This window comes from Leptodactylus fuscus, chromosome 5 (genome assembly GCF_031893055.1).
Source record: "Leptodactylus fuscus isolate aLepFus1 chromosome 5, aLepFus1.hap2, whole genome shotgun sequence".
NCBI lineage: Eukaryota > Metazoa > Chordata > Amphibia > Anura > Leptodactylidae > Leptodactylus > Leptodactylus fuscus.
The window spans coordinates 49,916,831-49,944,040 of NC_134269.1; the positions used below are offsets into that span (position 1 = coordinate 49,916,831).

Genomic DNA, 27,210 nt, shown 5'->3' on the forward strand with positions numbered 1-27,210 from the left:
GTCTTCCACACGGAACACAATGAAATCAACGTAGTCTGCGTGGAAGCCGGAACCCATTGAACTCAATGGGAGTCTTTTTATCAGTGCTGATTCTGCCGTGAGTTATTGTGGCAGAATGAGCACCACTTTACTCCGTGTGAATGACCTCTTAGTATGTCCTATTCTGCTCAGTGTTAGTGGCACAGACTACTACAAAGAAGCCTATGGAGCACAAATGTAATTGGATGTCCCCTATTCTGCTTAAAATACCCTGTTTCCCCAAAAATAAGACATGTTCTTATAATTAATTAGCTAACGAAATATATGACCTTTCTTATTTTCGGGGGATGTTTTATGCAGCGGCTGGAGTGGGGAACAATCGGCAAACGAAGTGGGGAACAATTAGCGGAGTTCCGGCATGACTGCCGGTTGTATGTGATCCAGAAGGTGAAGGGGGGGGGGGGGGGTGTGTGTGTCTTATTTTCAGGGAAACAGGGTAGGCGGAGAGGACTTTTCTATCTGCCATTTTCGGCAGAAACTAGTTGGAAACCTGGTGGACCCCATTATAGTCTGAGGCCCGCAGGTTTCTATGTGCAACCGCTTTTTAAGCTGATGGAGTTTCCGTTTTTCGGGTCCCCAAGAGGTCCTGAAGGACAGAGATCCCAAAGCTAGTGTGAACCTAAGGCTACCTGGATTTACATGTACAGATTACAAAGACACTACTCCAAGAAATTTGTCTAAAATCAGGGTTCATAAACTGCTGAAAGAGGAAGAGAAGAGAATATATAGATGGCCAGAGGCAGCGACCGAGTCATCAGTCTGACCTGTAGCAGGTCTGTAATCTAGGCAACCAGCTGTAAATAAATGTTTTACCCAATAAACATGTATTGGGTAAAACATTTCCGTTAGCTTAAAATACAAATCTGAATATGATCCTTGAAAAAAAGGAGTACCCCTTTACGTTTAGCTTGGGTCTCCCTGTGCACCTTGCAACAGATGTCAGCCTCCTCCAAACTGTACATTTTAACAGCATTTACCTTTCCTATTCTGCCTAGGCCCCTCTGTTGCTGACCAACTGCTTTGTTTTGCAAATTAAAGGTTATTTGTTTCCGTTCTGATAGTGGAATGCCACATATCATAAATCTTTAGACTCCTGGGCACCAGAGAGCAGGAGTAATAAATGTAAAACACACATCAAAAGAAATCGTACAGGAGTTCAAAGATGTTGAACCAGCCCTAGTGTGTTGTGGGTGACCTGTGGGTTCTTTGCTTTCTGGGCCAGGTCCTAGCTGCGACCCCTATAGTTAGAACAATGCTGATTGCTTTTCAATCCTTCTTTGGCTTCAGTTAAAAAATAAATAAATAAATAATTGAATGGAAAACTTCCACAAAACTCTGGCATTTTTCAAAAAAAAACAGTGTGAAACTATCCTTAGGGCAAGTTCACACAGCTGATTTTGTGGTGGGACCTCCACTGTGGAAATCTTCTTGCCATCAGCTGAAAGATTTCCTATGCTTATGCACTTCAATAGGAGGTGGGTACAGAGTGCCCCCCCCCCCCACTTTTTTTTTTTTTTTTTAAGAGACTGGGATTTTTTGAAATATCCTGTGAGTTTGGATGTTTGTTCCTCAATCACGGCCAAACGGGTGAACGGATTTGGCTGAGATTTGACACATACCTAGATGGTCACCGGGAAGGAAACATAGGCTACTTGATATGCCGCACAATGCCCCAAAGTCCCAAGTGCTGCTCTGGCTCTGCTGCAGGACCCGAGATGACGTCATCCCAAGGTTCTTCAGCCAGGCTCAGATAGGTTCGCAGCAGTCTGTGGCCACCTCTAAAAATGGCACGTTGGCCTACATACCGTATGGGTCAGCATTGCCCAGAGCAACCAGTCATATCAGAATAAAAAAAATTTAATTCTGGGCTCTGCTTGCCACGGGCAACATGGAGGTGAAATTTTTCTTTCAACCATTTCTATGTGTGAGTGTTAGGGTGGACTCAGTTTATTGGAATTTCTACCACAAACCAGTCTAAGATTGTAGTCATCCATCTTGGCAGAAGCTTTACATTCTGCCTAGTGCCCGCTTGACAGGTTTGACCAATCGCTTGTTGGAAACGCAATGAAGAAATCAATACTTTGATTTCAGAGCAGCCATTTCTGAGAAACAGGAGACGTCTCTAGGGCATGGTGCCAGTCCTACATATTTGCCCTTGTCGCCAGGCCGTTACATCACATTCTTTACACACATGAAACGTTCAGTCTTTCTTGGTATTCTATTAATGGTAGACAGAAAAAACACACAATAAACGGGTCATTCAGAAGATAAAAATTTTTATTTTACAATCTTATAAAGCAGCTTACTGAAGCATGATGCTGATCCGTCTTTCTTTATATAAACATTAGCAACACCTCTTATTTTCTGCAAGAAAAAAAAAAATCTGTGTATAAAATTATCATGGGCACATTGTGCTTAAAATGCAAAGTCTATACAGCATTCGGAAGGACCACCTCACCACAAGGGATCCAGTAAACAAAGTATTGCATATATATGTGTGTACACGTGCTCTATATATGCACGCACACACACACACTCACAAACACATGGCATATACCCACATGTCGAAGGTCAGAAAGTGATAGCAACAAAACACAACACAAAATTTGACCCCCCCCCCCCCCCTACCCAAATATTATCAAGGGAAGAAAAATCCAGTTTTGCCCTCCGTGTCACTCTCTTACCCTGCTTTGTAATTCAGATGCATAGTGACTTGGTAGCGTGTTTCTTCATTGGGCAAAATTACTTCCGAAAATATATATCCAGACCCATCTTATAAGGAAAGGAGCCAGAGTAACCAGCATTCATATTGCACCAAATCCACACATTAAAGGGTTAGTTATTACTGGGATCTATAGGAATGAGAAGTCCTCTGGGAGGTTACAAGATGGATTCTATTATAGTAAAGAATGGTCTTTCGCATGGACAACGGGTAGTTTTCTACTTGGTAGTAGCAGTGGTGTCGCTGATAGTCCAAGGCAGATCAAATGGCGCAAAGATATTTCGTACAAGGAAATCCTTTTCACAGTTCAGTTGACCTAAAAGGGGTATCCTAACCTAAAGCATCCAATGGTGAGAAATTGAAGCAGAATACCCAGCTAAGGTTAGGTTCACACTAGCTCTGTCTGGAGTCCCAAAGGACGGAAACCTGTCCATGTAAAAAAACGGTTACCTGCGGACCCCATAGACTATAATGGGATCCGCTGGGTTCCCACCAATTTTATACTGAAATCAACAAAGAGAAAAGTTGTGCTTACAGGTCTTTTCTCTCCACCGATTTAAAGGGATTCTACCATTAAAATCGAATATTTTCTCGCTAACACGTAGGACTAGCCTTAAGAAAGGCTATTTGTCTCCTACCTTTAGATGTCTTCTCCGCGCCACAGTTCCGTAGAAATCCCGGTTTTTGTGGGTATGCAAATGAGTTGTCTCACAGCACTGTGGGTGGGCCACAGTGCTCAAACAGCACCAGGGGCGTCCCCAATGCTGCAAGAGAACTCTCTAGCACCGCCTCCATCTTCTTCAGGAACGGGGTCTTCACGTGTCTTCTTCTGGGGGTTGGCTTCAAACTCCTGAGCGTATTGTAGAGCGACCATTTTCTTGTGGCCGGCGGGCATGCGCAGTCGGCTTTGCCCTAGGCCTAGAAGTTTGAAGCCAACCCCTGGAAGAAAACGTGTGAAGACCCCTTTCCAGAAGAAGATGGAGGTGGCGCTGGAGAGTTCTCTGGCAGCATTGAGGATGCCCCCAGTGCTGCTTGAGCGCTGGGGCCCGCCCCCAGTGCTGTGAAGGAACTCATTTGCTTACCAATGAAAACCGGGATTTCTACGGAATGGCGATGCAGAGAAGACATCTAAAGGTAGGAGACAAATAGCCTTTCTTAAGGCTATTTGTCTCCTACCTTTAGATGTCTTTCTTAAGGCTATTTCTACATGTTAGCAAGAAAAAAAAAAATTGATTTTAATGGTAGAATCCCTTTAAAAGGAATCTGGGCAGATTCACCCGAATACCAGTGTGAACCTATATGGCCACACACACATCAGTTTTTTTTTGACGGCCATGATGCAGCTGTGAGATTGAACTGAATGAACGATCCAACCATTAATCTTGAATAAACTGGCCAAGTGTGTCAGATGATGCCAAGATATTTTTGACCATTAATATCTAACATGACCAATCTTTTGTCTGACAAAGGTCTCCTATTGGCCATCATGAATGGACATCGACCGACATAAAACCAATGTGTGTGGGGAAGGGGGGGGGGGGGGAATCGAAATAAAGGCGCAGTCAAGCATCCACCCACTTAATTCAAAGTCTCTGCCACCAACGAAAACAGCCACAGAGTCCGGCAGAGGGCACCTTGCTTAATATTAGGGTTTTTCCGCACAATAGTATCACTGTTCTGTACAAGCTCGAAGAGCTATATGGCATCTCTGTATCCAGTATCACCCCAAAAAAAGAAAAAAAAATATATATATATTATGTATAAGCAATTAAAATCAGGCTAGAGAATAATCTGGAAAAAAAAAACCCCATCACCCTAAGGCTGGAATCACACAATTCTTCTTATGGTGGTCTGCAATGTAGTTCTATGAGCTAAAGACAGAAGTGGATCCAAAAAGAATAGAAAAGTATAAAAAGAAATAAAACTTCTACTGTCTCTATAGACACTCCTGACTTTGCCTCTGCCACAAAAGACTGTGCGTTTTTTTAAATCAGGATATACACAAAAAAATGACTTAAAATATTACAAAGATAACAGAAAACCCCCCAAAAAACACTCCAATAAAGAATTTATAATAGAGAACAAAGACAAGCCTCCTGGACAGGAAGACTTCTATATATCTGTCATTTAATACCATGCTGCTTAATCCATCCAGTATAAAAATTTTCTGCAGTTTTCTATTAAAAATATATGTATACTATAGTGTGAGCCTTGTGAAGGGATTGTCCCCGGATAATGGATTTCTACTCGATATCTAATCACTCTCACCCTTTGTAATATTCTATTGGTGTCGCTCCTGACATGATCGCTGTACCACTGAGCTGTAAGCACCATCAGAGTTTTCATACTATACAAGCACCACTGTAGCCATGGAAATATGTATAAGGCTATGTTCACATTAATGAAAGCCACAATGCCCGCAGGGTGATAGACTGCTGGAATAGACTGCTGGAATGACACCAAGTCTTATATGGAAGATGGCCAGAACGGGGTTATTACCGTATGCACTTGATAGTGCCGTGTTGGCCCGATCAAGTCCATGGAAGGGGCTTATCCACATAACAGTGAATAATGACCATGCCATGGATGTTTTTGAGCCCATGTAGGTCAATGGGTCTGTTCACATGGCTCGATCTAGGTCTAGAGATAGAGCAAGTCGGTTTTTTGATGGCCGAATGACAGACGTTGCAAAAATGGCAGTTTTTTTAATGTTGTGACCTGCCAACAAGGGTCAGAATAAAATGGAGCATCTGGAGATGTGAACACAGCCTGATCTTAGAATGACCCTTCAGCCAGGAGCTCAAAAATGATCTGCAAAACAGAAGCTACAAAATGGCAAAAAATAAATAATCTTAACTCTGGCAGCTTTTAGCTCATCTCCATTAGGGTAAAGTTTAGCTACATTGCTTCGCTGCATTTTCCATAGTGGACACTAGGGGGAGCACAGTAAGGAGATATTTACACCTTTCATTGAGTTCAATAGTAGTTGTATTAATGCAATGCAATGAGCTCCACCTAGTGGTAGCTCCAGGGAACACGCTTTAACACTCAAAAATGTATAGGGGAGAGATATCAATGCATTTATACTAGTTGTCTGGTATAAATACAAAGAGAAAATTTATATACATATATATATTATTTAAAAAAATAAATTGAGTGCTGGAGCTTATTCCATTTTGCTATGAGGCCCTGCGATACGTGTATACCCCTACTCTGATCTAATGGGGGTGATCTAAAAAAAACAGCCAAAGGAGCAATATTTCTGACCTCCTGGCTGGAAGGTCGCTCTAACTAGACTTCCTCCTTGATCTGTACATCTGAGAAAAAGTAGACCAAAGTGCTACAATTCTGGAAAAAGTAGCATGCACTAAAAATATTCAGTGGGTCCAAAATGTGCTATATGAACGTCTTCACGAGTTATATGACAGCAGTTCTGGGCAAAATAAGAAATTCTGTTTTTTGGGTTAGAGTTAGCTCCTATGCGACACTGCATGAAGTCTTACCTATTTGTAGTATCCGTTATCTTTGCACCACAAATACCAGACTGCACGTTACCACATCTGTTAGATAAGTGGCCGGCAGGTTAGAGTTATAATATAAGGATGATCAGAAAGCTGCAGGTGGTTACTGAATACCTTACCATACAATTCTGAGTATATAGATGGCGCTCTAGTGCTCAGGAGCCCCCTTTATGTATCTGTTAGCAGGGAGCATCCCTGGGGGATCAGTCATGTACATGAATTACAGTCAAGTATATATTAGGAATAACAACGTCTCCCCCAGAATAGTGATACAGCAACCTCATGTAGGAGGGTTCACTCCAAAGATAAAATCCAAAAGTACAGCAAAGAGCATTTTTGTAGGGCCGAATTGGTACCACTTTGTGTATGCGCAAGATGTTGGAATAAGTTAAAAGCGTTGGTCAGGAATTTTTATTTATCCTAAGGATAGGGTATAATATCTGTTGGGTGGAATGGGGGGGTGACAGCTGGCCCCCGCACAGATCAGCTGTATGGGGCCACTTACAACACCAGTTCTATACACTGAACAGAAGCAGATGGTAGGGGCAACACGGTGGCTCAGTGGTTAGCACTGCAGCCTTGCAGTGCTCGAGTCCTGGGTTCAAATCCTGCCAGGAATGACATCTGCCAGGAGTTTGTATGTTCTCCCTATGTTTGCGTGATTTCCTCCCATACTCCAAAGACATACTGATAGGTAAAAATTTTGCGCTTGCCACTATACTGGGACTTGACCTCTGTGCTGTGCATAGGAAGTGGCCGAATACAGCTGATCTGTACAGGTCAACTGTCCACCACTCCACCCATCAGATATCTATGGCCCATCTTACCCAAAGTAGAGTCCGGGCCAACACCATTAATCGTCACTTTTGCTGTACTTTGGATATGTACATTACTGATTGCAATGAGAACTCTGTTATGCTTCATTGCACCTGTAGGGGCGCTGCAGAGTAACTGCACACTTTCTGCCAAGATCACGTTATTGCCAGGGGATCCAAAGACATTGTCCACAGCGGATAACCTCTACCCATAAAGTATATGTAGTATCAGATGCTATAGCACACTATCAGTATGGAGAAAATGGATTTCTTATGAGACTATACATTTTTCATTGTGGTACGGCGCACTAAGCCCATTTAGGAATGACACAGTTTAAGATCACAGACGAGAGAGCAAACACACGACACAGCGGGGTAGATACCTGTATGATAAAGGCATTGTCACAGTGATCTGCAGGGGATTCCAGGGTGGAAGCAGTCATTTATAAATCTCTCTTTAACAATAAGTAATCCTCTATATTATGGTAAATAAAAGGGATTCCACTTAGAAAATTATTCACTTTTTTGTCAGGTATAAAAACTATGTATTTTATATCTAGATGCAATGTAAATATTCTATATATTTCATTTAAGAGAAATGCTCAGCTCTGTATCAGGGAGGAGATTGAACTTTTGGGCAGAATCTTTGGAAAATCTTTGAGAAAAGTTGGACTGAATGGTCAATAACTGGGCAGAATTCTGTAAAATATCATGCGTTAAAGTGCATTAGACAGGACTGCTAGTATTTTGTTAATATTAGTTGGCGTACGAGTTGAGAAGGGAAGTTACATGAGCGTTGCGCGTTTCGGTCCGTGATGTCATTGAAAGATAACTAGTTACCTGTTATGATTGTCAACACAAAATATATCTACACTGGGAGTTCAAGTCTCCAGCAGCCAAAACCTCAAGTCCCTTGAAGAAATAATGGGCTTTAAACGTTGTTCCCTCGGTTTCTATGACATCATAAGGACAGAAGGCACAGAATGAAATCAGGAAGAATAGTGAAGTTCGTAACCGATCCTCGGCTTATAGTCTATATCTGGTTCTAGCTTCCCAAAGACAAACTAATATTAAAGAAAACACTAGTATGTTTAACACACATTATGGCAAGGCTGTATGTACAGTGAGCAGCTCACAGCTATATCTGCCCATTGTACCGCTCGGGATTTACAACTCAAGAGCAGATGCGGACCACTGTTAGCAAAGCGTACAGAGCTGGACTTGGGCATTGGTCACGCCCTGACAGCTTTTGGTTTCTGGCTGGTTTCCTGGCTACTTTCTAGTTATGTTTCGCCCTGCCTCCTTTTAAATAGGACTTCCAACGACGAACAAAGTCTCTAAATATTGGAGACCCGTCTATACTGGCGAGAAGCTGAAGTTGGTTAATGTGGGTAGTGTGGTAGTCCCAACGGGCAAGATTAGGGGCAGTGCCTAGCATGAAGTGCCTTAAATCATAAATACTTCCAGAGCCCGTGTCGTAAAGAGGCAACATGGCGCGGAGCGACTCCATTCCTCGATCATATAGCAGCCTTGCTTCTTTGCCCGTTTTCTCCCCAGCAGTTTCTTTTAGATCGTAGAGTCCAAGCAGGGCATAGATGAACCCATTCAGCACAAAGGAGCTTGGCGTAGTAGGGTACTCTTCATACCAGTCATATTTGCTCATAAAAACTGCTTTTACTCCATGTTTTTCTGAGGGCAACTTGAAAGGAGAAGTTGCCTTCAGTGCAGAGTCTAGATATACCTGCTCCTTAGTTAGCAGATAGGCACGGACCAGTGTAGATATTGCCTGCCCCTGGGCCATTGCAGAGTACCACCCTGGTTCCAAAGCCTTGAATCCCTCCCCCAGCTTTCTGGTCACCATTATTGGCCAGCCACCTTTAGCATCCTGATTCCTTACAAGCCAGTCACTGGCAGCAAAGAAGGCAGCTGTATGGGCAGTAGTTGAGATGGTGATATTATCCAAAAACCCACTGCCCTTTGCCACAATGCGGACAACCTTCTTCGGCATGATCTTAGTCTGACGTACAGCTTTTGTGTTGGACAGCCCCACTCCCTTTTTAAGATCAGTCAAAAGATCCCGGGTTAGAGTACTCCAAGTAGTTCGGGGTCCAATCCCATAATAAACATCATGGTTATGAAAATCGATGAGCTGTGTGTTGGTCACGTAATGTATAGTAAACAGCTGGTTCTTCTCCGTGGTCTCCAGCACCACAGAGATACTACCATTAGTCAAGAACTTCAAGTCAAGGGACAGGATGAAATCCTTAGTGTTGCCCAGCATTAGCGATGCTCCTTCTGAATTTTCTGCTGAAAAGGCAAACAGAAGAGTTACATAAGAAGAGCCAAAAAAAGAAAAGAAGATACTCCAGGAAGCATATTTGGCCTCTAACATTTGGTGTTGCACATATACAGGCTGTTTGCTACATCAGTCACCCATGTATACAGGTTTAGAGAAAATCTGATCAAGCTGTTTTAACGGTGAACATAGAAATATGTCTTTAACACAAACCTTTCACTACTCCCAAGAACTCCAGCTCTTTACATCATTTAATAGTCCCTGATCCACTGATTCTGCCACAGTTGGAATTTTTTCTCTAGCCCCAACCGTTCCCGAGCAATCAATACTGTTAATTTTAGTGCCTGATATGCTATTTAGGCTCTGCACTGTCAGGAGGGCAATGTCAGGCAGGAGCAGACAAGGGATGTGATTCTGAGCTCTGACATTGGCTGCTTCTGATTGGAGCTCTGAATCACACCCCCTTGTCTGACACCACCCACCTGACATTACAGAGTTTACATAGCAAATCAGGCACCAAAACTAACAGCGCTTGTTACTCGGAAATGGTGGGGGCTAGAGAGAAAATTCCAACTGTACTGGAATCAGTGGAGAAAAGCCCATTAACAAATGCTACATGCCCACACATAACCTCAGATCTTCCAAAGACTTCCTACTCCACTTTACTCTCATCCAAGATTTCTCCTATGTATCCCCCATACTCTGGAACTCCTTACTAAGACACATAAGACTGACCCCCACAATCACAGGCTTCAAGAAGGCCCTGAAGACTCACCTATTCAGGAAGGCTTACAACCCCCAATAACACTATCACCACACCACCATCTGAATAGCCTCCCCTCTCACCTTCTGTCTCTACCCCTCTTCCCTCATAGATTGTAAGCCCCTGCGGGCAGGGCCCTCTACCCCACTGTGCCAGTCGGTCATTGTTAGTATTATATCTACCTGTATATTTTGTGTACTATATGTAACCCCCATATGTGAAGCACTATGGAATTAATGAAGCTATATAAACAATAATAATAATAATAATAATAATTAATAATAATAATACTACTAAGAACATGAATTGGTGGAGGTGGCAAAAGGTCCTTTTTAAAGACCTGTCTGGTCTATTTGGGACACAGCTTTATATAGAATGGTGGTTCTAACAAACCCTTCTATACTGGTGTGGAGTAGACCTTAGCTTCAGTGCACATACACCAGACTTCAGGCGCGTGCGCAGTGATTCTGAGGTGTACTTCCCTGAACAACCGCACAGACGTCAGGGTCACCAGAGACGCTTATCGGACTCCTCGCCAGGCAAGTATAAAACTTTATTTCTTACATAACAGCCACTGACAGGATTAGGAGCAGACCGTTTTAGATACTTAACCCCTGTTCCACAAGGACCTGTGGGTGGTTTAGTGTCCCAAATTAACCTGCCAGCCTTATGCATATGGCCAGCTTTAGTCTCCGCTAGATATCCTACCATGTTGTACTTTGTAAGCAGGGAAAGCGTGCCCATAAAAAATGTTCCCAAAGCAAGAATAAATATATGGCATTCTTCCTTCCCAACCCCATCCATCGAAGCCCTATTAATGTTTTCGCCATCTCGCGCTCTCCGTTACGACCTCTTTAACAAGCTTTTAACGTACTGCGGCTCCGCTAATCAATACCCATTAGGATTAACGAGTCAATCACTTCAGGAGACAATGAAGTCACTTTTGTCATCGCCTTCTAGATACATCCTTAAGGGATGGAACTGGAGGACAGACCTTCCTCCCACCTCCTGGTAATGAAGGCATGGTAGAAATCTGATAAGTGGGCTGCCAGATGCCATGAGGGACCTGTATCCAGCTCTGTGATTAGGCAAGAAGCAGGGAAAGTCAATGTATACAGGAGACCCATGCAGATCAGAAACGTACTGGGGATGTTGTCTCACCAAAATGCAATATACTAATTCAATGGAGTCTCAGTGTAAGCAGATATTGAATTATATTGCTATGCGTAGTAATAGGTAATAAATGGCCAGACTCACCTGGTACTACAAAATGTCTGACATGACTACCCCGTGTCTTATCATACACTGTAGTAACTGAGGCTCCCTTAGGAACAGTCCATGTGCCCAGCACGCCTTCTGTCTTGTCATCCGCCTTCTCGTATATCTCCATATGTGGAGGTTTCTCTGTCAAGTTTTTGCTGTAGTGACTGAGCCCATATTGGGCAATCTGGATTGGGTAAAAATATCCCTGTGGACCCCACTGGGTAGATAATGGGACACCTAAGGAACAAGACAGACAAGTAGTATAGATCATTGGTTATAAAGAAAGAACACAAGAATCAAAAAGAAAGTGTAGTCTGACTCCAAGTGGCAAAAAATGTGACGCAAATGTTCTAAAGCAAAAACATGCAAAAAAAATAAATTTTTTTAAAAATATATCTTCCCTGTTCAAACTCCTGCAAATCCGGCACAGACACTCTGGTGATCCTCGGCTTCTGTATTATTGTGTTGGCATGTGACCCATGCAGCCAATTGGTGACCACATTGGTGGCAGCTAATACAGGTGAGCAGAAGACAACCCCTTTAATGTGAAAACGTGGCCAGGATACAATACCAACTGAACAGTGGTTCACCAACAGTGGTAGATATAGGGAACGTCAGGCTAGTTCTTGTAATAATAAGTAGAAGTGCTAGAACAGGTCCAGCACATACTAGTCACTGAACCAGGCAAACCTTACTGGCCGGGCCATGTGCTACGAGCTGGCATAGATGTCAGGGATCATTTACACCAGCAAATTTCAAAAAAGTGGCGGGGGCAGTGCAAAAAGACAATAAAAAGTTGTAGGTTTTTGCTATTATTTCATGCCTTGTAAGTGCATGATATATCCCCCCCTCTTATAAAAAGAGTGTGAAGAAAGTTGGCAACCCTGTAAAATACATTGGAGAGATTTACTCCAGGTACGGCACGTCACTCTGCATTTTAATACAAACATTATAAGCCCTATCTATCCTGTGATCTACGTCCCTGGGGCTCTCTGTACAACTATCAGATAATCCCTTTCCAATTACAAACCGCAAAATAGAAGAGCATAATAAAACGCTCATTTTTAACCCCTTAAACTGATCTCAAACAAAAACTACCAAACATTAATAAACCAAAGTTCAGGCAGCAGCTGATTAGATAACGGTTGGAACAGCAGGAACCAGGGCCACATACTGTGGGGGGAGATTTCGTGTACAATGACAGACAAAAACGGATAAATTGTGTGGCCAGTTAACTCTACACTTTAAGATCCCACCCACAGAATGTTGGCATGGGGTCAGCCGTATGGGGATCCTAGTCTTATGGACAGTATTAAAGCGACTATACTGGAGGCTGCACATGACCGGGCCATTAACATTTGTCATGGTCGCCTGTATTCACATTATCCTGTTGTATGTGGTAGGAATCCTCCTTTGTCCCGGCTACAATCACATCTGCCTATCTACTCAATCAGAAATCGGCAGATGAAAAGGTCCGGTACATACGACTTTTTCATCCGCTGGTTTCAGTTATAGAACAACAAACACCCAATGGACCCCATTACAGTTATTGGAGTCCGCAGGGATTCATGAGTATCTGCCTATGACAACCTACGCCGGGCAATTTGGTGGTGACTTTGCTAGTACATTCTTATGATCATTAGAGATGAGCGAGTACTGTTCGGATCAGCTGATCCGAACAGCACGCTCCATAGAAATGAATGGATGCACCTGGTACTTCCGTTTTGACGGCGGCCGACCGCTTAACCCCCGCGTGCCGGCTACGTCCATTCATTTCTATGCGAGCGTGCTGTTCAGATCGGCTGATCCGAACAGTACTCGCTCATCTCTAATGATTATCATTTAGGCCTGTGATGGCAAACCTATAGCGCGTATGCCATAAGAGGCACTCAGAGCCCAGTCTGTGGGCACACATGCCATCACCCTAGCCAGGCTCCTGAATCGCTCACTAATGGGGCATCTACTGTCCCAGATCCGTGGCAAGCAGGCGCTTCTTTAAAGGTGTATGTGCAAATGCTACTGCTTATTGTAGTAAAGGACTAGGTCATCTTTGGAAACATTCATCTGGTCAATTTAACACATATAGGAGGAACTGTATAGATTACCTTCTACACCACTGATGCACTTCACTCGATCTCGGACTTCCACATTATAACCTTCAAAGGACATAAATACTCCATCAGGATAGTACGGGCCCCGCTGTGCATACACTTTGGAGTAGCTGTGGGAAAACTCAAATCGTTCAAAGCCATCATACTGAGCAATTTTCCCATAAACCTCAAAGTACTTCTCCATCCAGGAGAAGGGCATGTACACTTCATTGCCCTCTCTCCTGCAACGCACGTTCAGATCTTCATTGATCAAGCAGTCTATCTCCTCATACTTAAGTCCCGTTCCTTTGCTACCCACCAATGGTGGTGCCTTCTGCTGCTCTTGTGGCGAGGCCTCCTCCGATCTGAGCTGGCCATTGGCAGCATTACTCTCAGAAGCCGCTGCCCTCTTCTCAAGGTTTTCGACCCTCAAGCCCGATTGTGGTCCCCACGGAAGGGTAGAGGAATGGTCATTGGAGGAGCATTTGTTCCACAGCAAGACGGTCACCAGGGTAAAGAGCGAGCAGATAAATATTAGAGTCTTATAATTGACTCGAGCTGCCAAGCAACGCATGTTCAGACCATACCTATAGGAAAGAGAACAAAGAAATAATTACTTTCAGATCAACAATATAAAAGTGTGAAAGAGTAACGAGAATTAAAATTACTTTTATGGTACAATAGCCATTTTTATCATTCATAGAGACAGACTACTTATTGTTGTCAGTCAGCAAGACAGAAAAGACTGTTCCAGACACAACCAAGGACAGGCACCCAAGAAGAACTAAAGGGAATGTGTCACATTGGGCATGATGCCTGCTCTACCAGCATGATGTTACAAGCAGCACAGCAGACCAAGGAATTTAGCAACTCGTACACGCTAGACGGGTGTAAATGGGGCACAACTTTGGCTCACTGCCCGTATTTGGGCTAAAGGTGTACCACATTGTTCCTTCGCTGGATGCAGTTGTTCACCTATGGCAAACAATATATGTGCACCCCATATCCGGGACACGATTAAAAGATCAAAGCCGAGTTTGGCTGCCAATTTGTCATACTTGGCTATGGATCAGTACATCTACCTTCACAGACCAACAATGAATAACAAGAAACTCGGAAAAACCCCATCTGAAATCTCTAAAGCAGGGACGACTTAGTCTTCAAGATTTGTCTCCCCACACAACTGTTGCTGATTCATACCGTACACCACAGAGATATGAGATGAGACCGCCATATGCAAAACTCATTAAAAAAGCTGGCCGTACTTAGACATCTGCTTGCCACATGCATGTCTGGCCGCCAGCTATCCCTCCTGATTCTCTCCCACACAAGTACACTCAGCTTTCCTGAGGGTAGAAGTTCTGAATGTGGAAAGGGCCGAAGCTGGCGCTAAACACTTCTGACGGTAACTTACTTCCATCCAAGAGCAAAGGGCTGAGGAAAGGTGAACGTCAATAGGTCTGTCCCTGAAAATAGTGGAAAGTTGGGAGGCAACAAACACATAAGAGGGTAGTGGGCCCTGCTGAAATTGGTGGGTTTGGCCAACATTTATCCAACATGGATTTTGTCATCTTCACCGTAAAAACATAGGTCAGATATTGCCATTCTGTGATATGTATACCGTATAATGTGTGACATTGCTATAGCCTAGAACAGGGATAGGCAACCTTCAACACTACAGCTGTGAAACTACAACTCCCAGCATGCTCCATTTACTTCTATAGGAGTTCGAAGCGAAGCAGAGCTAGTAGGCATGCTGGGACTTATAGTTCCTCAACAGCTGGTGTTCCAAAAGACAATAGTTGGACTTGGACTACGTTTTTCTGTGAAGTGAGATTACGGCGGTCTATATAATCCGGCAGAAGCTTTTCATAGTCCCCATCCAATACATATTTGAGCTCAGCGGTTTTATTATAAAGGCAAAGACATTAAAATGAGCCTAAAAACTGCACGATATGATGCCATTTGGCAGACAACGGCAGGAATACCCCTGTGCGTATACGGCACCTAAAGTGTAGCATATGCCGACAATTACAAGTAAGATCGTGATATAACCATCTGTGGTGGAGAAACCTTATTTCCATCGCAGGAAATCCGTTCAGCCACATACGATCCTACATTTCAGAAACATGCGTGCATATAATTTATATCCCGTAGTAGACAGAAATATTATACCTACCCCGCTGAGCGCTGCAACTTAAAGGTTGTGCCGATAAATCCGTGATGTGATAAAGTAAAGCCAATAGGAGCGGCAACAGCTGACTAAATGCTCCATGTCAGCAGCAGGATTTCTGGACAGAAGCGATAAGACTGTGGGAGCTGTGTCTATTAAATCAGCCTCTCACAGGGTTGTCAGCACAATCCACAGCATCATCCATCTGGATCAGAACACACATACACATTTATAGAGCTCTGCCTCCAGAAAAGTACAAGCCGCACAACAATATACAATCTGCAGCATCGCTATAAGCCCTGAGCAGAGATAACACTCACATATGCTGCTGCACGGCCATACCCGCATCTCATGCTGCAACTTTATACAGTGCCGTACATCAACACAGCTCCCTCATTTATTGTGCAAATTTATGAAGAGCGACACTCCTTGTATACACTGCATATCATTACTGCTGCCATGTAGCGGCAGCCCTGTAATCCTCATACACAATGCATTTAAAGGACAGCTTGATCCTGAATAAATTCTGGTGTTATAAACAACAAATATACACCCAATAGATGGGTCCGTGGTCTAACACATGATTAAAAAAAAACCCCACAGAGCATCACAGAAAAAATTCTGCTCTAACACAATGTATATTACAGAGCTATTCCCCAGCGTGTGATGGCAGAAGGAGCACCCAAGGCCACTTTTGGTACCATCTCTGCTCTACATGTTTCATCTCAACTCAGTACCAGGAACTTTGTTTTCCACTGCGGACAGAACCCCATTTAATGCAACAGCTGTCAATGGATATCCATAGACGTCTGCCAGCTTCTAGATATCTCAGCTCCCTCAGTGTAAGGACAAATCTCTGACCGGTCACTACTCTAGTGTATGGACAACTGACCTTGTACTACCATAAATCCACTTTTCCGTTGTATAGTAGCAGATCGACTTGGATGAGTTCACCCAACTGACCTCAGATTGGCTACCATATAGTTTGTTGATGCTTGACGTAGCTGGTTGTCCTCTAGTTGACCATGAGGCAGCTGAGAAGGTTTGCACTTGTAATACCACTCAGGTTTGCTTGGTACCTAGCTAAAAAAAAAATAGGGCCCTGTACCAGGTACCTTTCCACAACATAAAACAATAACAGGGTTCTAAGGACATGTGAAGCCTTCTGGTGTCATGCAGTGGAAAATGCGGTTTACAAGTACACATTACTAGCGAGGACTTTTTGGTTTTGGCAAAAAAGGCAAAATCTGGTAAAGGCGAGTAGAGGAGAATCAGTTTCATGCAGTTGAAAGCCCAATGATTTACCCAATAGGCGCTGTCATGGTGGACATTTTTATCCAAATCTATTCAGCCATTCCCAAGATATAAGCCCTTTTAATATTGATACAAATTAGGGTATACTAATCAAGTGGGCGGTAACACATGACATAGCACACATATAGACGCTGTTACCACCTACTTAGCCAGTAAACCTTAACTTGTATCAACACTAAAAGGGCTTATATCTTTGGAATGGAAGAATGTATTTGGACTTACAAAACACCAAAATGCTCAGGGTGTGCTGGATGGAGAGGAACCAAAAAAGAAGCATATCTTGCGCTTCCTTTAAATTAAATTATTAAATTGGGTCATGTTTGGAGTCTTGTCCTCAATAAAGTCCCATACGTTTCCTAGGACTATTGTCCTCTCAAATTAGGTAAAATGGGAGATGATTGGTATCCAGACAATGGTCGCCACCTTGGGATTAAACAGCTCTCCTGGTGGAAAGAGCTGTTGGAAGATACTGGAAGCATTTACAGTCTCTACCACTAAAAGCACAGATCAGCTTAGGGAGCGTTCACACTACCATCGGTGTCTGACAGCTAGTATCCGCTGCTAATGTCCAATCAAAATCTTGTGCAGACATTAGCAGCGGACACTAGCTGTGTCCATGACATTTGCATTCATTTAAATGGACATCGGGTGCGTTCTTTTACTGTCCGTGGGTGTCCTTAACTGTCTGTTCCCAAAGATGTCCGACTTTTCAAGCGGACAGCAAAAACCTACAAGTCGGGTTTGTCCCTTGACAAAGCCCTGGATAGGGCGAAACGCGCGTCGGGCGTGATCTGGTTCTCATGAGGGTATAGGTAATATGTTTACAGGGGATTCCATGTGTGTTCTTTGGTATTTACTATGTGGAAGGTTATAGCAGTGATGTGGTGATTTCACCACTTAGTGACTATACACACAGGCTTTATATTTCCTACATATATATGATGTTATATACAATACATAGGCATTACATGGGATTCTAGCACTTTTTGCCATATGGTTATTTTAATACCTCTTGACCACCAGATTTCTTTTGGGTTCATTCCTCTGTATTTGTTATTTGTATATTATTTATTGTCAGTTTCATGTATTTTAATGTATAAATAAAATTTACTATTTTTGGTTATATATTGTAGCTGGGTGTTTTTCTTTGTTGTATTGTTTTAAGGGTCAATACACCCAGAATAGCAGTCCTAAATCTGTGCAGCACACAGTACCTGAAAACCCATTGATAATACTCAGAGCACGCTATGCTGGGAATTACTTGTAGAGCTCATTGGCACGTTAAAGGACAGCTTACACTTTGGGGTGAAATAACAGTTTTTGATATATTTTCAGTAAAATTCTGTCCTTCTGAGGTGAAGCGTGAAAATCACCCCAATTCCTTTATATGACAACCTAGTTATCATTAGCAGTACGGCTCAGTTAGCACTGTTGCCTTGCACAGTTGGTGACATGGGTTGAAATCCAAAGGCCCCCGACCACATCGGACAGGAACCAATATAAATGACTAAAGTCATCACTGTCTACCTCCAGTAATGCTGCTGGGTGAGAAACGCAACTGGGTGTCTCAGCAATACTGTAGTATAGGCAGCCATACAACGCCACAAGTCTTTCTGTAGAGCGCCAGTTATAATTAAAGCAATATTAAGATCCATTGCCAAACCACAGGCCAACCCCTTGGTGTCATACACACTTCCAGATGTCAAAAACAGTGACACCACCAAGCTGTACCTAAGAATAGAGAACACCATCCAGATCAATGAGCAATGCCCAGCAGACACATATCACCCACCTACTCACCACCTCACAATACCCCCTCCCCGCTACAACTACAGAGCCAAGACTTGAAGACAAGAAGCATTTGCTATAAATCCCGAGCCCACACACAGTGTTGGCTGCCACTTTCCTCCATGCATTTCTAATCTCAGAGTGGGAGAAAAAGCAGCGTTCCACTGTTTAATGTGAATACAAATGTAAGCTAATTGGTTTCAACCCTAATTGAATTCAGATCAGTGTGCAGCCTCCTGAATGCAAGAGCCCCCTCCTCTCCAACATGCTGTATGCCAGCCTTCTCCTATGTAATCGCTTCTCCGAGTGCTCGCCTGAAGTACTAAACAGCACAGGTAACTCAAGGACAAGTGTCATCAAGTGCACTAAATATAACACAAAATTCACTATAAAGAGCTATTCCCACAGGCCTTGCAGCAGCACTGTATGCATCCTAGCATTTACGGGATATTCAATTTTATATGGATTTTCCAACACTGCACGCACAGCGCTGTTCATCCTGAGCCTCCAGATTCATGAATAGATTGTTGATTGTTATGATCCCTAACCTGTAACATAATAACTCCTGCTTGGCAGGAATTGTAGTTTCCAACAGCTAAAAAGCCACAGGTCTATAACAGTTACTAGTCCATCAAGTCTAATTTATAAACTTACCAAAGCAGAGGTATTAATTATTACACCCTAAAAAGAAAAAAAAATCCCAAAATATTTTAAAACCCCACAAAGCTCTTTAAAAATATTTACCAATTTTTTCATATTTCATAGTACACGGACAATGCCACAACAGTGTTGAAACCACGATGTCACCTGAAAAAACAGCCATGTCCCTGATGACTACGCTAAAGCATGTACACAGTGACGTGATGTCCCCCGTAGTCATTACATGACACGCCCGAATGTCATCGCTCAGGTTTAGTCATCGTACTATGGGCTGCAGAGTCAAGAGGCTTGAGTCACTCTGACTATATACATAGTACTGTAGTATTTTTTTTTTTTTTTAATTCTTCTTGCAGGTTGGCTACATTTTTGAAAAACAGGGCAAGTCCCGTAAACACATTTAGTCATTTAGTGGCATCTCTTGATTTAAGCGGTGTAAACCACAAGGACTTAATAGCACAACATCAGCCAATGTCAATGAAGTCTATGGAGAATGACAAAAACACAAGAAGAGCAAGCAAAGGTGCTGTCAATAGAAAACATACTTTGGTGCGCCTATGTTGGTACATTACTTTTATACCGTAAAGGGAATGACTCACCAAAATTTTTAAATAAATTAACATGGATATTAATATTCTTATTTACATGGATCATGGGAAACTATAGACTGGAGATTTTCATTGGAGTCTACTGGATGTCATACTAGGCATTCTCTATGACGGACACGTACTATAGGTCACTGTGCTGGGAGGGGAGGAGGCGAGCCATGTCCATTACACCCATTGTGAATCTTAATCTTGTATCCGTTGTAATCCAGCCTGTGAAGATTACGAGATATGGCTGAAAAGTGATCTCTATAGAGCAGTGCCAGTTTATTGCAAGTTCACTGGTAAGTGCAAATGCTACAAAAGCGCAAAAAAGTTATTTTATTTTTTAAAACATATTTAAGCTACATAAAACCATTTTCTAATAAGAAATGTCACCTTTATGACTGGAGCAATCGGAGATTAGGAAACGGAGCCTAATACAAGACCAACGAAGGGTCAAACCAGCGAAAATCTCCAGACAGGACACAGGTTGCTTGCAGTATTGACATAGACATGTTAATAAATAGTAGCACACATAGCTCAGCACAAGCACTGATACTATAAACTATAGCCATACACCTTGCTCCATATTGACTCGTCGGTCATAGCAGCAGATTAGGTCAGTGGTCATTGCTCTCGATAAACACTTACCAAGCCGAGTCTTTTACTTTGCACATGGTGAGCAGAAGGCTTGTACAGACCATGCCCGGATAACTGGACGTCCTCTTAGGCACGCAAGGACCGAATCCACAGCTTGTCGGGATATTAAATAATAATGGCACTACAGCTACAAAGGCTGGCTACATTATTTTCTGTCGTGTAGCCAATGGGTAAACGACTGTGGTTAGTTTACCTGCCAACTATATGCCACTGCCAGGATACCGCACACAGAGGAAACATGGAGGCTGAACTGCTGGCATCCAGCTCTTGGTTCTCTCACTGGCCGGCTAGTTATATTACATTGTCCTCCCGAAAAGTATTTCCTATAGAAAACTCACAGGTTGGTTCGCCAACAACAATGAGGGACGACGATGATCCAGAAAAACAACCATCCAAACGCCGTCTGTTAGCACCAGTGCCATTCACTAATGTATTTTTACAAGATGAGTTATGATGGGGAAAAGGTTTGGGCAAATAATTTCCCAGTCGGGTATAGGGCGATCCAGAGATGATTTGTGCCAGTCGCGTACCAGCGTGTAGGACGTGGATTCAGTATCATTCACTCATATGCCAACTTCGTAAAAACACAGCTGATGTAAGATACAGAAATATTGCAGAGGATACACAATGAATTACATTGCCTGAAGATGTTTATCTCCTAGAGGTCGCGCTCTAGGGAGCCTGCAAGTTACTGTAGTTGTACAACACAAGTTGTAACTATACAAGGGTAAATAGGATTGTTTGCGGCGTTCCTGGATCACACTGGTTGGCAAACTAGGTCGGACTGAACCAACGGAGTCTGCGCCCACCAGAGGAACATCTGATGCTCTAACGTAATAATCCTCATAGGTCTACCAGAAGAGAAATCAACTTGGATGCAGTTATGGTCCATTTCCTAGAGACTGGTGGTCGGTGCGTCACTAGAATGAACCCAGGGAACCCCAGTGAATGTTGAACCCATGACTGAAATAGTTCCTATTATATTAGGGCTTTGACAAATGTCATTGGTGGATGACTGAGAAATGGTCTGCTACACACGTTCCTCCATTATCCCCTTGTAGGCCTTGGTTGGACATCATCTTCTGGTCTCCAAGTCTTGCACATACATCATACGCTCTACATGCTTGTTCCCAGTATTCTGCATGTTCTAATCCTGTAATTTCTCTCTCGGCATGTGAACTCTAGCTGATATTTTGCCAGCAACACATACTCAAGTCCCTCGAGTAGAAATGTTGCTAAGGTGACTGGCGTCTCTCTTGGTGGAGACAAACAGGGCTGATGTGCTGCAGGCATCCGATGTCCTCGGAGAGTTAGCTGATGATGGCTCACTGTGTAGAGACACATAATGAGCAGGTATGACACTTGGTATGATCACACGAGCCGCGTAATGAGAAGAAATCTTCAGATCTGTCTCACCTGGACCGGGCACACTACCCATAGCTCCGATATCCAGTAATGAGAACGTATTGTTGTTGCGGTTTTAGGAGGGTAAGGTTAAATTATTTCTCATTAAAGCAGCATTCCCGTCACATAATGTGAAGGCTTATTGCTAGCTTATGGCGTATTATTATGCTAGTGGGGGGCCGACCTTTGGGACCCTTGCCAATCTGTAACACATCTCCATTAAAAGGAATGTTAAAACACAATAAATGAAAATAAAATAATTCAGTCCTTCTTTTTCCTTTCTCTTGGCCGTATTTTGTTACTATTGCAGTTAAACCTGGGAATAATATACATAAACCTCTGTGTCCCAGGAGATCAGCCGCGGCCCCCTACTATTCCTCATTGTCATGTGCCCGACGGTAAAGTCTAATTCATTCTGAGCATATTTTTGGCCCATGTGCTGTCTGTGTGTACTTGAGACTGTACATGGCCCCATTATAGTACATGCTGCAATTCACACCACACAAGGAAAAAGCTATTTTTGATCACTTTTGAGGACAAGGACTCAGACCGCTAGAAACAACTGTCTCCAATGGCCTCTCATTGTCTCCTTCACGGTCATCCAGATTATTCCTAGATAGGAAAGACCATCCGTGCAACAAAAACTATGCTATGGTCACAAGAACATCCCAGTAATCGGCAATGCAGGTCCAGGTACCGGAGAGCGTTCTGGGTAAGACATCCAACCAAACAGCGCCAAGAACCAAATAGGATAAGGTAGCAATATTAAAAATAAAAATGACATACCGTAATACATATAATCTTACAATAAAAAAAGAAAAATAAAGTACAACTTCTGTAGTAAATGAAGCAACCCTAGAGCCGCACGCAGGAATAGACAGTTCTAGGATACGGACAAGGTGATGGATATGTCCGAGGCTTTGATAATACAGAATGTGAAGAGACAGATCTCAGATGAAAGCGATAAGACACTGGATAACATGCTGGAAATGTTACCAAACCTCTGATCTTTGCAGTCAGACTAAACAAGCCTAAACAACAAAGCAAAGCAGATCCCAAAGCTCATTTACAGAAAAACAAATGACCCCCTCAGTCTGAACTATAGCCCTGCGGCAAGAGGAAGGAGGGGGAGAAGACATGGAAGAAATATACTGGGAAAATAGTAAAGGGCCATTCTGAAGGTTTCCAAATGTAAAACCTAATACTTAAACTATAGATTCAGCATGATCGTCCTACAAAGTGAGGTGACCATAGCAGACAAGTGCTGGCCGCAATGGCGACCGTAGAGACGTTATTTCTGCAGCTAGCCCCTGGCTGCCACGCTAAGAACAGAGTGTATGGTCTAGTTAGTAAGAAATATCATTTGTGGAGTAATAATCCTTAGAACTCCGCATTGTGTTGTTCATTGGTTATTATTCCTGAAAGTGTATGAAGACGACAACTGGGTGTTACCATTGTCAACGTGGAATGGTACTCCATACTGACTGTGTCCAATCGGGCTCAGACTGTACAGGCACAAGGGGAAGAAGAACAACCAGTTTTCCAGGAGGATTAACAGAGAAAGGGCTCAATGCAGAATTCTAGAATTGTTATTCCATATGGAACACAAGCATTTAGTAAAACTGAGTTGTCAGGAGTCCGTCCGTCGTTGGATGATTTTGAGATTAGGAAGACTGTCAGACTACCCTATTTATAGGAAAATCCCATATACTGGGATCTCCCTGCTATTAGCTAGAGTATAAGGGATTACCTGGGACTATGATACTGCGCGCTACTTCTTCCTAGGCCAGTGATGTTATTTCCATTGGTCACGTAGCCATGCAATAGCTCAGTCCCGTGCAATGCCAAGCACATTCACTGTACTGCGATGTGCTTGGGAAGTCGTGAAGAGGTCACAACAATCCATATAGTGATGGACAAACCCTTTAAGCGCTCTGTCCATGGCACATTAGTCTTTCCTTGGATGCCATTGCTTGCCCATGACTGGCAGGCAGTTGGGTACAAATCTAAAGAAGTAAATAGTTCAATGTAAACAATCGTTTTCAGATTATAATTCCGTTAGTACTAGTTATTAACGAAAAACCATAAATACCACTTTGTAATCCAGACATGACAATCCCGCAGGATCGTCTGGAAAAGCAATGTCCGTCTGGACAGATAAAACAAAGCATATATATTAATGTTCCCTGCCTCCCAACACATCATAAATAATAATCCTGAGCTAAATGCAAAATAATCACCCCGCAGACAAATTTACACCCCGTTGTTAATCTAATGAGCATCCATCAGAAGTACAGAGCTAGAAGTGACAGGCGTTGTGCATCCAGCCATTAATCTCACACTGAACAACATCAGTACGGCACAGGAGCAGAAGACTCCTTAAATCACTCACCCAAATGGGGCATATTGATCCCGGGTAAAGTAAGCCTATCGACAAAGCAGTATCAGGCAGCCGGTAAAATTACACGGAAATGATTTAAATTGCATTGTCTCTGGAAGGGTGTCTGGGCGACATGTCTGGGGAACATGAAGCAGCTCTGGGCTGCTTAGGGACCCTATTAGACGGGAAGATCTTGTGATAATGAGCGCTGATCAGTACAAGACATGCCGGCCAGGGCTCAGTCTACACCGGCCAAAGCTGAGGACATGCAGGAAGAACCATAACAAAAACTAATGTTCCCCTGGCATGTACCTTCATTGTTAGCCAGCAGCATAGCCCTTATTACACAGGGTGATGTATGGCCACACACATCATCCTGCCAAAAGTAACTAATCACCTGATGTGGGGCGCTAATAGACAGGGCGATTATTGGGAATGAGAGTTTGTTCCCTACAAGTGCCAGTAAAATCTAGACTAATAGGGTCCTTAGGGGCCAAAGACAAAGCTTATAATCACAATATCCAATACATGGTCAACTTTTCTATCCCAGATTTATCATCCAACACTGGATGATTATTTTGGAACACCCTTAGGCCTCCTGCACATGGGGGAATACGGCCTAGAAAATCCAGTTTCCACAATGGCCACATTTCACAAACCAAATCCAGTCAGGAGCCCACAATACCAGATTGGGTTTGGGCCAATATTCTCCAGTGTACAGGAAGCCTTAGGCCAGGGGTGTTCATACACAGGAATTTGAATCAGATTTTTTCTGCTTGTCAAAAACAGATGAGGATTTCAAAGCGGAATTTGAAAAAGTGGGCCAGTGTATTATAATAATTTTGCCTTCAATAGGCAGGGACAAATTCCAAATTCTGTGAGCGGATTTTGACAAATTTCACACCAAAGACAAGTTGTATTATCCACCTCCCATTCATTTCAATGGGGTTCTCAGGTGGAATCCTAAAGGATGAGCAGTCAGATTTCTGGGGGATGTTAAGGCGGATTGCACCGCCTATTAGTTGGTTTAGTATTTTGACAAAAAATAGTTTGCTTTTTTTTTTTTTTTTTTTGAGGATCCCTCAAAATGTCATAAACCATAAATAATGTGGTGTAAGGGGGTGTTCACACTACCGTTACTCATGTCCATTGCGGTGTTCCATCATAGGATAACAGCAACAGCCATTAAACTAAGAATGGTCACAAACTCACAGTTTAATGTCCGTTGCCGTCATCTTATAACTGAAGACAGTAACGAACATTAACAATGGTAGTGTGAATGTCCCCTAAGACATGTATGGGTGGTGGAGAGAGGGTGGAAATCAGCACTGTCGGACCTTCAGGAGCAGTGAAACCTCTTAGTCAGACCCCCACCAAAGTGATAGCTTATTGTAGTAATATGCAATGAAAATAACACTTTGTGCCCTTTTTCCAGTGAACCTCAGCAAAGCCATGGCTTGATGGAGAGGTTTCCTAATAAAAATATAATAAACTGTATATATCAAATTATGGGTTTCCTGTTCAGCACCATGTAAACAGCGCAACCAGGGTGCAAAACCCTACAACTTACCTGCCAAAAAAATCCAAGACACCCCTCACTCAAAAACAATTAAAGTGTAAGTGCCATGATACTACTTAAAACAATAAAATCCCTCCTGACTAGTGTTTTCTATGTGCGCTAACTCTGTAGTGCCACCATCCCATCATCATTAGCCAGATATGTCTACAGACTACATAAGATCCCCTCTGACTAATGTTTATTATATGCGCTAACTCTGTAGTGCCACTATACCATCATCATTAGCCAGATATGTCTACAGACTACATAAGATCCCTCTGACTAGTGTTTATTATATGCGCTAACTCTGCAATGCCACTATACCATCATCATTAGCCAGATATGTCTACAGACTACATAAGATCCCCTGACTAGTGTTTACTATGTGCACTAACCCTGCAATGCCACTACACCATCATCATTAACCAGATACGTCTACAGACTACATAAGATCCCCTCTGACTAGTGTTTACTATGTGCGCTAACCCTGCAATGCCACCATACCATCATCATTAGCCAGATACATCTAAGGACTATAAGATCCCCTCTGACTAGTGTTTACTATGTGTGCTTACCCTGCAATGCCACTATACCATCATCATTAGCCAGATATGTCTACAGACTACATAAGATCTTTCCTCACTAGTGTTTACTATGTGCGCTAACCCTGCAATGCCACCATACCATCATCATTAGCCAGATACATCTAAAGGACTATAAGATCCCCTCTGACTAGTGTTTACTATGTGCGCTTACCCTGCAATGCCACCATACCATCATCATTAGCCAGATATGTGCAACCCACGCAAGTAACTTCATGCCTGCAGAACAAAGCGCACAGACTGCTCAAGATCGCTGAATTATTCATGACTATTAGGGAAAGAGAACATATCTGGATGACAGTCAACCTGTACGGACTGGGTAATCACCCTACCAGCAGAGCGTGAAGAGTACTCGCAGGGTTATACAGCGGAGAGGCTTCTTGTACACTAGAGTCCTCTTAGCAGAACTTCTTCACTCTCCCCCTTCCTACAGACAGCGCTGACTGCATTTCTATCCTCCAGATCTGACACAAATCCATCACTGTGCCCGCACGTGTACATGACAACCCTGCAATCTGTACTACACACTTGTTGACACTTCATGTGCCATGGTATGGTGTCTCCGTCAGAAGATGCTG

At 43.0% G+C, this 27,210-nt stretch overlaps 1 protein-coding gene across 2 annotated transcripts in view; it reads right to left on the reverse strand.

Annotated features, from left to right (window-relative positions):
* Positions 1–4,765: 4,765 nt before the first annotated feature.
* Positions 4,766–27,210, reverse strand: part of GLCE (glucuronic acid epimerase) — a 52,720-nt gene continuing 30,275 nt past the window's right edge. The window contains exons 2-4 of one of the 2 annotated variants that reach the window (XM_075273095.1): positions 13,525–14,096; positions 11,414–11,656; positions 4,766–9,401 (exon numbers count right to left, since the gene is read on the reverse strand). In XM_075273095.1, coding sequence (XP_075129196.1) covers positions 8,377–9,401; positions 11,414–11,656; positions 13,525–14,083 — 1,827 coding nt within the window. In that variant the 5' untranslated portion in view covers positions 14,084–14,096 and the 3' untranslated portion in view covers positions 4,766–8,376. Of the gene's footprint in view, positions 9,405–11,413; positions 11,657–13,524; positions 14,097–27,210 lie in introns of both variants that reach the window. The other variant, XM_075273094.1, reaches the window with a different exon arrangement.